This window comes from Monodelphis domestica, chromosome 5 (genome assembly GCF_027887165.1).
Source record: "Monodelphis domestica isolate mMonDom1 chromosome 5, mMonDom1.pri, whole genome shotgun sequence".
Lineage (NCBI taxonomy): Eukaryota > Metazoa > Chordata > Mammalia > Didelphimorphia > Didelphidae > Monodelphis > Monodelphis domestica.
The window spans coordinates 133,199,323-133,213,226 of NC_077231.1; the positions used below are offsets into that span (position 1 = coordinate 133,199,323).

Consider the following 13,904-nt stretch of genomic DNA (forward strand, 5'->3'; position numbering starts at 1 on the left):
GGGGAAAAGGCCCTGGAATCAGAGTGAAACCTTTGATTTCCCAGACCCTGATGTTTTTAATGCCAATTATCCCTATCCACCCGCCCCACAGTGATAAAACTTATGTAACCCTGAAAATTGGTAGCACATATTATGATTGCCTCTTAGACACTGGAGGATCCAGATCAGTATTGATGAGTAAACCTGATTCTGAATGCAATTCTATTAGCTTGCTAAATGTAGTGGGGGTATGGAGGCCACCCCTAAAAGTCCCAAAGCTTTCCTCTAGAATGGTGTCTGTGGGACCCTTATCAGCAGAACATTCTTTTCTTCTAATGCCTAACTCCCCTATAAATTTGCTAAGAAGAGATCTTTTATGTAAGCTTAGAGCCACAATAACTTGCTCTCTAGATGGCTCTATGTCACTAGAATTGCCTGAAGAATCCTTAACTTTGCTCCCTGTATTTCTTTCAGACAGTCAGGAGATGAAGGAGACTCCCATCTTTGAAATTCCAGCTGATACACCTGAGTCTCTCTGGGCCAAATCATCTTCTGATGTTGGTCTACTTAAATCAGATATTCCTGTTCAAATCAAAACAAAAGGGGGTCTACCTTCTTCCATTCCTTGGTATCCTCTATCAAAAGAGGCAACTGAGGAAATTACCACAGTGACAGATTAATTGAGCAAGCAATAATAATTGTATGCAAATCTGAATATAATACACCCACCCCACCTGTAAAAAAAGCCAAAATTAGGCCCCGATGGGAAAACTGTCTATCAATTTGTCCAGGATTTAAGGGTTGTAAATAATCAGGTCATTAAGAGGCATCTTGTGCTTCCCAACCCAGCCACAATTATCTTCTCTATTCCCAGCACAGCCAAATATATTACTGTGGTGTATTTGTGCTCGACATTTTTCTCAATCCCTATGAAAATTCAAGGAATATATTTGTCTTCACCTGGAAAGGTTGCAAATGGAATGGTGTTGCTTACTACAGGGGGTTCATGGAAAGTACCACCCTATTTTCACAAATTTTAAGAAAAGATTTAGACAGTACTAGGTTTAAGGAGAGCTATTTAATAATTTATAGATGATCTGCTCTTGGCCTCACCAAATGCCACAGTATGCCAAGAAGATAGCAAACTTCTTTTAGAGCTACATAAAAGAGGCCACAAGATCACTAAGGCAAAGGTTCAATGGTGTCACCCCAAAATGGAATATTTAGGGTTCATTTTAACTGCTGGTGCCCGCTCCATTTCCCCTAAGTTAATTGAAACTATTCAGAAATTGAGTACACCCTCTACTAAGAAACAGTTAAGGGCAATTCTTAGAGCAATAGGGTTTTTAGGCAATGGATCCCTTGCTATGGGGAAATTATCAAGCACCTTATAGGTCTGACAAAAAAATGTGGTCCCTGAACCACTTAAATTAGAGGCCGAACATCTGTCAGTTCTTTCAAAATTAAAACAAGCTATCCTGTCTGCCCCTGCTCTAGGAATTGCAGATTATAACAAGTCATTTACTTATTTTGTATGTACACGAACAGAGAGGTAGCTCCTGGTATTTTAATTCAATCTTTGGGACATTTTCAGTGTCCAGTTGCTTATTATTCAGCACAGTTGGACACAGTAGCTTCCAGAGCACCATCGTGTCTTTGAAGCTTAGCTGCCACAGCTTTATTGGTAACTAAATCTGATGATTTAGTCTTGGAATGCCCATTAACTATAATGTGCCCACATGAAGTCAAAGCATTGTTGCTAAGACATAGAACATAGGCCTTTTCTAATCAAAGACTCGCTAGGTATATAGTAACCTTGTTAGGTAATGATTTAAATTTAAATTATTAAAATGCTATATAGTTCTAAATCCTACAACCTTGCTTCCTGATTTACCAGTCTCAGGAGAACCATTGCACAGTTGTGAATCTTTAGTGTCCATGGCTGAAAAGCCTCAAGATAAACTCCTGGACACTCCTTTAAATAATACAGACTTAGTCTTATTCACTGATGGTTTTTCTTTCAGGAAGGATGGCATATGCTACACTCAAGCTGCTGTAATCAAAGAATTTGCCCCTCTGTGGTAAGCTTCACTGCCATCAAATATAAGTGCTCATGGTGCAGAACTGATAGCTCTAAAGCATGCTTATATAATTGCCAAAGATAAGAAGGCAACAATTTATATGGACTCTAGATATGCCTTTGGAATATGTCATTCAGTGGGTATGCAGTGGCTTCAAAGGGGATTTTTAATATCAGCTGGAGAATGTATATCAAATATAGAAATTATTAATAAAGTTCTTTCTGCCCTTCAGCTCCCTGAAGCCCTAGCTTTAGTTCATTGCCCTGACCATACAGGTGGCACTGACCCTATCTCTAGGGAGAATGACCAGGGAGATACTGCTACAAAGCTAGCCACCTTAGAAGGGCCTGAATTAATTTTAACATTAGCAACTATTGATGACTTAAATTTATCCCTTTCTTATAAAGAAAAGGAAGTGGGAAAATGGAAGCGAAAATTTAAGGCTAAACAGACAAATGGAGTACAGGTGTCATCTGAAGGAAAATCCCTATTCCCTAGAATTTTTTATCACCAAATTTGCCAATCTATTCACAAAAATGATCACTTTAGTATCCAAGGCATTGGAGACTCTGTTAAAAGAGTATGGATAGCCCCTTGCATAACTACCATAGCCTCTAAAGTGTGTAGAGCCTGCCCTATTATGCAAAGCATTCAATCAGCACTCCTTTCATGGCAAAGCTTTTAGTGGGTGTCCTCTGCCTTACACCCCTTTTGAACACCTGCAAATTGATTTTATCACAATGCCTAAGGCTACACAGTATAAATGTTGTCTAGTCATAGTGGATCAACTGACCAGATGGCCAGAAGCACTTCCTACAGTCGGGCCAAAGCACCTTTTGTTGCCAAGGTGCTTTTAAAAGAGATTAGTCCTTGCTTTGGCCTGCCTGCATGTATTGATTCTGACAGGGGAACTCATTCTACTGAATCAGTTTTATCTCAGATATATTCTTGTTTGGGGATAACTCCCAAAACCCATGTACTGTATCATCCCCAGAGCTCAGTCAAATTTCAGAGAATGAATAAAGATCTCAAAACTATGATTAGCAAATTGGGCACAGAGACTCATTTAAAATGGCCAGAAATTCTCCCTCTGGCCATAATTTATCTTAGAAGCAGATCCAGGGAAGATCTAGGTATCTCACAATTTGAGATGCTTTTTTCAATATCTCCCTATGAAGGCTAAAGCCTTTCTCTCTAGCATACACTTCATTATTAGGAGGAGGCTGTTCTATTGCCTCATATATACAGGATTTGCAAATCAACTTGCGAGAACTCCATGAATCCAGGGCTGTTGTACAAGCAGTTCCTATAGACTTCTCACTCAGTGACCTATACTCAGGAGACAAGCAAGAACTTCCAGCACACTGGAGTAACTCAGCCTGCCTGGGAAGGTCCATTCCAAGTCCCATTAACCACTCCAATAACTATCAAAATTGGAGAAACGGTCTCTTGGATTCATTGCTCTCATGTAAAGAGAGTGTCTTCTACTGACACTGAGTGACTGTATCCTGTCAAGCTTATTGTATTTGCTGATTGTTTGTTCTAAGATTTAGTTTTGTTTGTTAAGTTCACATCTTGATCTAATCTTATATATTCTCCTTATGTCACTTTAAGTTGCTGTTTTGGGCTATTAGCTATATGTTCTGATACACTGTTTTTTATTTGCAAAGTCCTACTCTCTTTATTTGTACTGTATTGTACTGTACTGTATTGTATACCTGGACTGGAGATAATACCATTGTAAAAGCATAGTCAAGTTGGGCAAACCCTTTCCGTGGCTTGGCTATAAGTCCTTATAGATACTGAATTTGTCACCAGATCCATCGAAGTCACATATTGCCTATACAACCTTTTATGCCTTTTTTCCTTTGCTAATTGACACATAGATGATGATGAATGTATTCCATCAAACTAGTTACAACCTGTATCAGTAACCTTTGCAGAATTTATGAGCTCTTATGGTTTTGAGGATTTTGTTACTTCTTGAATGTTGCTATAGTACTGTTTTAGTTGCTATAGTACTGTTTTATAAAGCTGTTACTTCATGAAAATCATTTGTACTCACACTGTGGATCATGACCAAGTTAAAAAGGAAATGGATTTCATTTTTGGGTGAGAAACCTTTGTATTCTGCCTCTCCTTGGTAAACATAGTGTGTCATTGATTGTGAACTATATTTTTTTTATTTTATTATTTTTTTCTTCTATGTGCAATAGAGTATTTGAGTTTTCTTTTTTCTCTCATTTTTTGTACTTGAAGGCCTATTACCAGTATTAATGTTTTTTTTTATTTTGCATTAATATAAGTTTACAATATCCATTAGCCCTAATATTAATGTATACCCAAAAGCTTTAAACCATGTAAACCTGCTATTGATTGTTAAATATTATGGAACTTTGATTAATGATTGTGTCTGATTCCAGGAGAAGGGATCACAAAAGAGCCATTACAAAAGAGCCATTATATAGAGGCAAGAAGCACGACCAACCAATTCCAATGGGATTGATGAGAATCTTTGCCAAGACAGAGGATTTGTTTTGAGGTTCAAGGACATGGCTGTTTGACAATGTCAGATGCAGGATTTCCATGTGCAAGGTTCAGACAAAGTACCTCAGTCTAGCTCAGTCTAGTCCTTGGCTCCCCTATCCCTGAGAGCAAAGGTAAAATCATACCAGGAAATGCTATTTCCTGTTTGCTGCAAAAATCTAGACCCTTTCCTGCCTTTCCTAGTGGGGCAATTTTCTGTAGTCCTGGCTGCTGATTGGGTAAGTGCAAATTGCTGCAATGGTCCTATAGACTTGTGAGATATAAATCATTTTATTGGGTTCTGAATTCTAGGACCTGTTATGGGCTTATTCTTGTTTACTCAGAATTTTTTATATACCATTTCTGGGATGCATCAACCCACGATGCCTTGACAAAGTCACTCATGGTAGCTAAGGAGGCCACAAAGTGGCCCTTAGCAAGATGTGACTTCCCACTCAGTCCCCCCTGCATGACCTATGGAATTGATATGATTACTATTTCCCCTAGTTTCAGAAGGAATAATGCAAGAGCAAAATACCTGTACCCTAATTCTCTAAAACATCACCAAAAGATCAGACCTTCAAACCCAATCCCAAAAGACTACCATGGGTTAATTTTTAGTTGGGTACTTAACTCCCAGTAAAACTGCAGCTACAGGCCAAGCCCAGAACTTTCCCACTCACAGAAACTTATTCTCATGAAGCCAGCATACAAATCAATCATAAAGGCCCATACAAAATGTGCAGGTACACCAAGCTTCAACATGCCTCAGTGACTCAATTTCATAAACCAGTAACTCACCAGTCAACCCTGAAAAATGATCAGTCTAATATTAAATCTGAATTGTGTTCCCAATACCTCTTGACCTCAATGATATGATTGTGGAATTATCTTTAAATTTTTCTGATTGATTGTTTCTTTCTATTAAAAGTAATAAGTAATTTTCCTTGATTGATTGATTGATTGTTGTAAGCTCAAAACTCCTCACAGGGTAATAAGAAAATTAAGCCACCTGTGATGAAATCACTTATCTTGTGTGAAACCTTTATTCTGTCAAGAATCTGTAATCACAATACAAGAATATAGAATGTTAATCAAGTGATTTGTTAAAAGTTAATGTATCACTTTTCCAATTATCTCTATTTAGACATGTGTGTTAGGTAATGTATCTGTGTGCCAAGAAAATGGGTATAAAAATAAACATCAGGTCTGGGGATGGCGGAGCAGCTATCAGGTGCAAAGCATGCCTAAGGCTGTAAAATATACAGCTGTCTTCCGTTTGTTATTTACTTGATTGATTGTTTGCCACCTGTTGGGAACCCTTGGAGTCATGAGTGAGGCTGGACCTTGCCCGTGGCATACCATTTAATTTTTTTCCCCCCTTTTTCTATTTGTGGTTTTTTTTTATGTTTTTGACTTCCTTTTAACAAATAATTCACACACCTCGTAACTTAGTCATGTATACCTGGGTGATCTGTGTCTTTGTCAAATGTTAATTGTCATGTAATTCTAGATTTATAAACATTTTTCTCATTTAACAGTAATCATAGGATAAGAAACTTGCTACCTCTTGGAATCAAGAAAGTGAACTATTTGGAGAAGGCGGCATGGAGATGCCTGCAGAAACCTTACACTGCAACAGAATGAACTTTGGGACGTAGTGAATTTGAACTGTGGGGGGTTGAATACATTTATTTTTAATGTAAACTCTTATGCCAAAGGGGATTGTCCCCTAATCGGCTTTTTTGTCAATGAGCCTAGCAATCACTAGTTTTGTTCTCTTTCTCTTTTATTTCCCTCTTGTCCCCAAATTATTATAATTTCCCCTTAGAAAGTGCAATTTTGTATGTAACTCTAGTTAAAGATCTTTAGAAATATAAGTTGGTGATGGGTACTGATTCCATGGAGAAAGTAGGCATATAAATCTGGGAGATTTCTAAATGCTCGTTTCTCAGAGAATCACAAAGGAGATTGTGTAATTAGAACCTGCTCCCCTAGACTTCAATTCCCAGAATCCCACTTTCCTTCTCAAATTATGTGCTGACATAGGGAGTATATAAGTTTTGTGTAGCCCCACCTCTCTCTCTCTCTCTTCCCCTGATCACATTTTGTGGAGGTGGTGTGACCTGAGTGGCAGGAAATTACTCATGTGGTCTATTTTGTTAGATAATTAACTTTAAGTGATTATTAATAAACTTTATAAAATTAATATTTGGGAGTTATTAGACATTAATTTAAATCTTACAGTATAGTAAAAATGTTTAAGGACATGATTAATACTGCTATAATCTTAGTCTGTCAATGCCCTAAATCACTTTTCATATTCAGGTAATCCACTATGCACCTCAGTATAGTTTCCCTATTTTTTCAAAACTCCTTATGTTATTAAGTTATATTTTTAAATATGTATTTTTATATTTATTTTTAAAATATTTAAAAATGTTTAGTTTTAACAGAGTGGCATAGTGGATAAATATTGGCCATGTAATCCTGGACAAGTCATTTAATCTTTCAGTACTCTAGGTAACTCTAAGAGTGTAAGTTGTAAAAAAGGAGAGAATTTGCATTGGTAGAGAGAGCTTCTTCACCTGGAAGTCTCCTGTACCTGAGAAATCAAATTCTTAATCTTATTTTTAAAAATTCTTCACTCTTCTATTTCAAGACTACCTTAAGCAAAATCTGATGAATAAGATCAAGTTCCCCCTTTTCCCCTCTCCATTCAAATGTATTCTAAAGCACAAATAAAATACATTTTGAATTATCCACACACTGCAAAGAAACAAACTATCTAAAGAGTGAATAAAAAGAGAATTAAAATGTAATGCTTTGGATGATTCAAACAAACTATTTCTTTGGTTTGTCATTTAATTTTTATCACCAAATAATACATTTCTTGTAAGCAAATTAATTCTTATCCTTCAAACGTTTACCTCTTTGCGATGACTTTTCCACTTGAGTTTTTGTGGTTTGTACAGCTTGATGTTTGTCAAATGTTATTGCAACTGCTGTGACCGTGACCTACAGTGATAAAAGCAAAATCAAGTCCGAATCAATTAATTAAACATTAATTAAACATTTCCTATGTGACAAATTGTGCTAGGTAAAGAAGATGAAAAATAGAATGCATGATTTTTAAAGAATTCACAAAGTAATAAGGAAGATATTACAAGTATACAAATAGGTGATCATACAAAACAGATTGCAATAGGGGCAAAAATGAGATAAAGCAGAACCTGATGAAGTCTTAGAGGGCTATGAAGGAAAGATCACTTTCAATAAGATAAATGAGAGAACACTTCCTACAGAAAGAAACTAGTATCTGAGCTGTATCTTGAAAGAAGGGTTTTTATAAGTAGGAGTGAGAAATGAGTCATAGTCTATATAGGAGGCACAGTTTGTATGAAATAGGGAGAGAAAGATCTAGAAAATGAATGAGTACTCTTCTTTGACTAGAATACAAAATGAATGAAAAAAAAAGGAGTGAAGAATAATGCTGAATGACTACCTAGAGCCCAAGTATGGAACTGTCCATACTTACCTCATAGAAAAATGAAAGTCATTTCAGGATTAGGGAAAAGCAAGTGTCCCAATTTTTAAAAAGGGAGGGGGGTATAAGAGGAAGGATTCTGCCTCAGCATAATATTGATTTTAATGCCTAGAAAACTTTAAAATATATTATCAAAAGGATTATTAGTGAATATCTAGAGAAGGTGACAGTAAAAAGAGAGCTGGGCTCATCAAGAATAATCAAATAAACTTCTTATTTTTTGGGCAGGATTATTAGAGTAGTAGAGCAGGAGAAGACTAAAGACAGTGTCATATTCAGTTTAGTAACCCACATTTTAGGAAGTTCACTGAGAACAGAAAGGACATCCTGATGAAGGTGAGCAAGAGAGTGAAGGAATTGAATACCATGCCATATACTAGACATAATTTGTCTAAATTTTACATATTTGACCAAGTTCATGATATTGTTCCATTCAACAAGATGGAGAGGTGGGGATGAGACAATAGTGAGTATACAGTTAGACAAATCTGGACCCCAGTGAATATCTGGAAAGAAAGAATAATTGTTATTTAATGTTAATTTAGAAGATAATCTATGGTGGAATGTCCTAGGCATCTCTGCCCTGTACAGTGTAGTTTAACATTTTCATCAATTACATGGATAAAGACACAGCTTCTAAAGTTTACAGCAGTCATTAAGGTAGGAAAGATAGCTAACACATTGATTGGATTAAAGAGCTAGAATACAAAAAGGGTAGAAAGTTAGACTAAAACCACTGAGACAAAGTTCAGTGGGGATAAAATTAAAGTCTTAACCTTGGGTTCAAAAAGTGAACTTAACAGGTATAAGATGAGTTAGTCTTGGCTAATTGGCAGCTTGTGTAAACAACTTTGAAGATTTCAATAAATATATACACTTTTAATACATTTACTATGATGAGACCATCAAAAAAGTTAATGTGATCTTAGACTGTATTATTTTTTATTGTACTAATAATTTCACTGGAATGGGGAATTTCTAGTAAGAAAATTATGTCTATCAATGCAGATGGCCACCTGCAATGCAGTTTTCTTATTCTGCATTGAGATAGTACTTGAGCACTCGATAAGACTATGCCTAGAAGTTTGTGTTAGGTTCTGTGTGCCACATTTTATGAAACACATTGTTAAATTGAAAGGCAAACACTAGTAGACAAGAAAGTCAGTGAAATGTCTCATGGTAACATAATATGAGAATTGGTTGAAAGAACTAGAGATGTTTGGGCTAGAGAAGAAAAGATTTAGGGGACACATGATAGACATTTCAAATATTTGAAAGGCTAATGTAGAAGAGTAAAGATTAGACTTTTTATTATTGGCTCTGGAGGAATATCTAAAAATGGAACAGGGTGACTCTACAAGTAGTGGGTTCCCCCACATTAGAGGTTTAGAAAAAGAAAGCTAGATGGGTACTTGTCATATATATTATTAAAAAAGGATTCCTATTAGGCATAAGTTAGATTAGGTGGACTCCAAATTCTCTTTATGACAGAGATTCTGTAATTCTGGAGATGACCTAATTCTGGCCATACCAGAGAAAAACAAGTTCTGGTGGATTCTATCAAATTAGAATGACTTCAAATCCCAGCAAAATGACATACTGAATCTGTTAAGTGACTTTATTAACTTAATGCAAACATGTAGCCCAGCCTCTAGGTGATGAATTATTTAGCCCTGCAACACATGAACAAACAAACAAAAAGTACAAGAGCAAAGGGTTCTGGTATAAAAGACAATCGTTTATAATTCTCACTCATCTTTTTAAGCACAAAAGTATAAAAGAGGTCAATGACAAAGGTGTAGGAGGCTAATGACATAAAGTCCCTATACAAACTAAATATGTATAGCAGCACTTATTGTAGTAACAAAGAATTGAAAACAAAGTAGATGCCTGAGAAATGGCCTACTGAAAGAAATAATGAATGTGATAAATACAGAGAAGCATGGCAAGGTTTACATTAACTGATGTAGAGTAAACAATATTCAAAATGACTATAACAACTTAAATAGAAAAGTAATCCACAAAAGCGATAGTTGCAAAATTATAAAGAACAAGTATGGCTTGAAAGAAGAGATATAGTAAGATACCTCCTCCTTCCAATCCTTTTACAATTGTGGAAAGGCCACAAGTATTGAACACTAAATGTTTTCAGTGTTTTTTGATGTATTTATTTATGGTCATGCTGATTTTTCCTCTTCTTTTTTTATCCCTAAAAATATGATTAATTATATGTGATGACTCTCTGGAAGAACAGGAAATAATCTTGGGAGAAATAATGAGGATATAAAAATAAAAGACATAAAAAATTTAATAAACAATAAAAAAGAAAATGCACAAAAACTTATTTTTAATATAAAAAACTGATAATATAATTTTAACAATACTGAACAACAGATATTTACATAAACTAACAAAGCATGTAAATTTTTCATGGAGTGACCTAAGTTTAGAACATCAGCCAGTAAACTATTTATATACTATTTATATATATTTATATAAATTTATGTACTGGGATTGATATAAATAACAATCTCAATTTATAAATCCAGATATTCTATAGGAGTCTCATGAACTGATTCCTACATGGGAAAAGTGGTAGGCAAAATCAATATAATGGAATCTCTCCAGAATGCATGCTATTGATAAGTGGCTAAACTCCAAATAAAAGTAATTGCACTGTAACTACAAACCAATTATTTCTAATTAAAATCTGCTCAAACAATTTCAATATGGAATAGTTTGTATTTACAATTATATTATGTGTGTGTATGTATTTACTATATCATCATATATATTTGCATACTCAGAGAAGAAAATGGCAAACCACTCCAGTATTTTTGCCAAGAAAACTCCAGATAGAGTTATTAAGAGTTGGACAAGACTGAATGACTGAACTACAATATTCATATGTTAATGATAAAATGGACCAAATAGAACTCCTAGAGACATTTTAAGTAAATTAATTGAATATTAATTACCTGAATTAATTCATCTTCAGGAAGAGATACTGTAAAATTGACATGGCAAAGGCAGCAGGGTATCATAGAACGAAGTTTGAAATACAGGCTCTATTGAAAAAAAATCAAGATTAATGAAATGCATATATCTATTGCATTATGAGTTCAAAGCAGCATGATAGTTTTAATTTTCTATCTACATAATTCATATGAGTTATAAATAGATTTTTATTTTCTCATCAGAATTGCTTAATAGTTATATATAACCATTCAAACCCTCCTATATGCTCAGAGAAGTGTTCTAGCATTATCTCCTCTTTTTCATGTCTTCTATTTCTATCCTTCCACTGGCTCTTTTCTATCTGTCTACAAATATGGTGAAGTCTATCATATACCCAAAAATCCCCCAAACAAAATTATTTCTTTGATCTTTCTACTCCATTCAGGGGCTATTATCTTTACTAATAAGGTTTTGGGGAGCAGGCAGGGGATCTGTATCAGATGCCTAAACTATCTGGCCACACACACTCACTTCCCAACTCCTTACACTCTGAGCATCTAATCATAGAATCTAAAACCTTCACTCGGTGTGTGACATGGACCTCCTTGGTAGTCATTCTGATCAAGTCTCTGACCTCTTTCTCAGAATCAAAATTTTAAATATATGAGGTAAAATACAAAGGATTATAAATGAAATGAATTATGAAATAGTGATTAAAATATTTTTTAAAAACAAGTTCACAGTGCAGCTAAGTGACTCAGTAGCTAGACAGCTAGGTCTGAGTACAAGAAATACTGGGTTCAAATCCGTCCTCATTCAGACAAGAAATACTGGGTTCAAATCTGTCCTCATGCATTTCCTAGCTGTGTGACCTTGGGCAAGTCACTTAGCCCCAGTTGCCTTACTGCTTTTCTGCTTTGGAACTGATACTTAGTCTTAATTTTAGAACAAAAAAGAAGGATTAAAAAAATTCACAGATGCCAATTTAAGACTCCTTATAAGAACAACAAGAAATTTGAGGCTATCTATCTATCTTTACTTATCTATATTTACTTGGGAAAGAAACCTCTACAACATTCTCAAAAACTTATACAATTTCTTCTATAGGCCTCTTGTGAAGGGGAAATCACTGTAACTCCCTAGGTAGATGATTTTACTTGCTAGAAAGATTTTTCTTACACAGATCCTAAATCTGGCTTTTTACAACTTGTACTCACTGCTCTGAGGTTAAAGTGAATATATCTAGTCTCTTTCCCACATGAAAGCTCTTCCAACCTTTTAGGAGAGCTATCATGTTCCCCCATAAGATTTTTCTTCTCCCTATCTAAATATTCTCTGTTCTTTTGCATCACAGTGTTGAAGGTTAGCTGCCCTATAAACTTGTTTTTACTATCCTAAGGTGTTCTCCTCAAGATGGTCTCCAATTTATCAAATACAGTACTCATCATAAAAGAACACAAAAAATAATCCAGATATGGTAGACTAAACAGGGCAGACAGTATGGTGGGATTTTCACCCTCTCATATTCTGTGCATTATGCCTCTCTGTGCAACTTAATATTACATTTCTTGTTTTACATATGCCACTAGGACTCATGTTAACATCCAGCTAAGATTATGGCAATAGCCTAAATAGAACTCTTTTTAAGAACCATCCTTCATACTGCTATCACAATTATCTTTTTCATTCATTAATCTAATCAAGTCACTCTTCTGTTCAAAACCTTTCCAAACTACTAACTGGAAACCAAGTTCAAACTCTTTAGATGATCATTTACGACTCTCAAAAACCTGATTCAACTCTACTTTTCTGGTCTTATTTCAAATATCTTTCCATATAGTCTACATTCCAGTCAAACTAGACGACTATATTTGCTATCCCCTATATATGTATACCTCTGTATTTTTTCAACCTCTATGCTTTGACTCACACTGCTCCCTATACTCGTAGTAGTAATTCTCCATGATTTTTCAATCCAAACGTTTAACACCTTTTAACCTTCTCTAATGCCCCAAATCAGTGATGACGTTTCTCATCCTTAAGTCTCACAATGACATTGTTATATAACTTTCTCATTAACTTTTATTTTTATCACAATTCTTGTGGTATGTATCATATCCCCTAACAAGACTATATAAACTCTATGAAGGCTAGGACCTTGTCTCATTTACAGCTAAACATGATACCTAACCTAGAATTGCATGAGACATTTTTCATTTATTAATATTTTACAGGACAAAATGAAGAGTAGTTAAAAAAAACTAAACAATTTGGAATCAGGAAAGACCTAGCTTCAAATTATACCTCTGCAAATATCTACTGTGACCATATAATACTTGACAATCATGGACAAATCATTTAATTTCATTGTACCTCAATTTCCTATAAAGTGGGGGTAAGGACATTTGAACTACCTACCTCACTAAATTGTGGAAAGATTATATGAGAAAATAAATTACTTTGGAAATGTTTAATTTGGACATTTTCTCCATCAATGTAGATTATAATGATATATGCTTCCTCATTCTATATAATTGTGGTTCATGCCCACCTATAAATGCTCTACACACACACACAAAAATCCAACATGCTGGAAACCTTCCTCTGGTATAATACATTTCCCAGTGCAACTCAGTGGCTGTCCATTAGCCTTCTCACTACATTAATAGACCAACACCTTTTTTGATCACATAAGTTTCTCTCCACTGATCTTTCTATTACCTATAATTTGGTAATTCATATAAACATAATGTAAATGTCTGTCATTAATATTGGTTGAATTTGCTGAATTGACTTTTGTACAATTTAGCTTC

General features: G+C 35.1%; 1 protein-coding gene across 50 annotated transcripts in view; it reads right to left on the minus strand.

The window, feature by feature from the left end:
* Nucleotides 1–13,904, minus strand: part of C2CD5 (C2 calcium dependent domain containing 5) — a 164,108-nt gene that overhangs the window by 42,196 nt on the left and 108,008 nt on the right. For all 50 annotated transcript variants that reach the window (XM_056799392.1, XM_056799400.1, XM_056799356.1 and 47 more), the window contains 2 exons: nt 11,112–11,201; nt 7,517–7,604 (listed from right to left, as the gene is read on the minus strand). In XM_056799392.1, the coding sequence (XP_056655370.1) occupies nt 7,517–7,604; nt 11,112–11,201 (178 nt within the window). The remainder of the gene's footprint in view (nt 1–7,516; nt 7,605–11,111; nt 11,202–13,904) is intronic.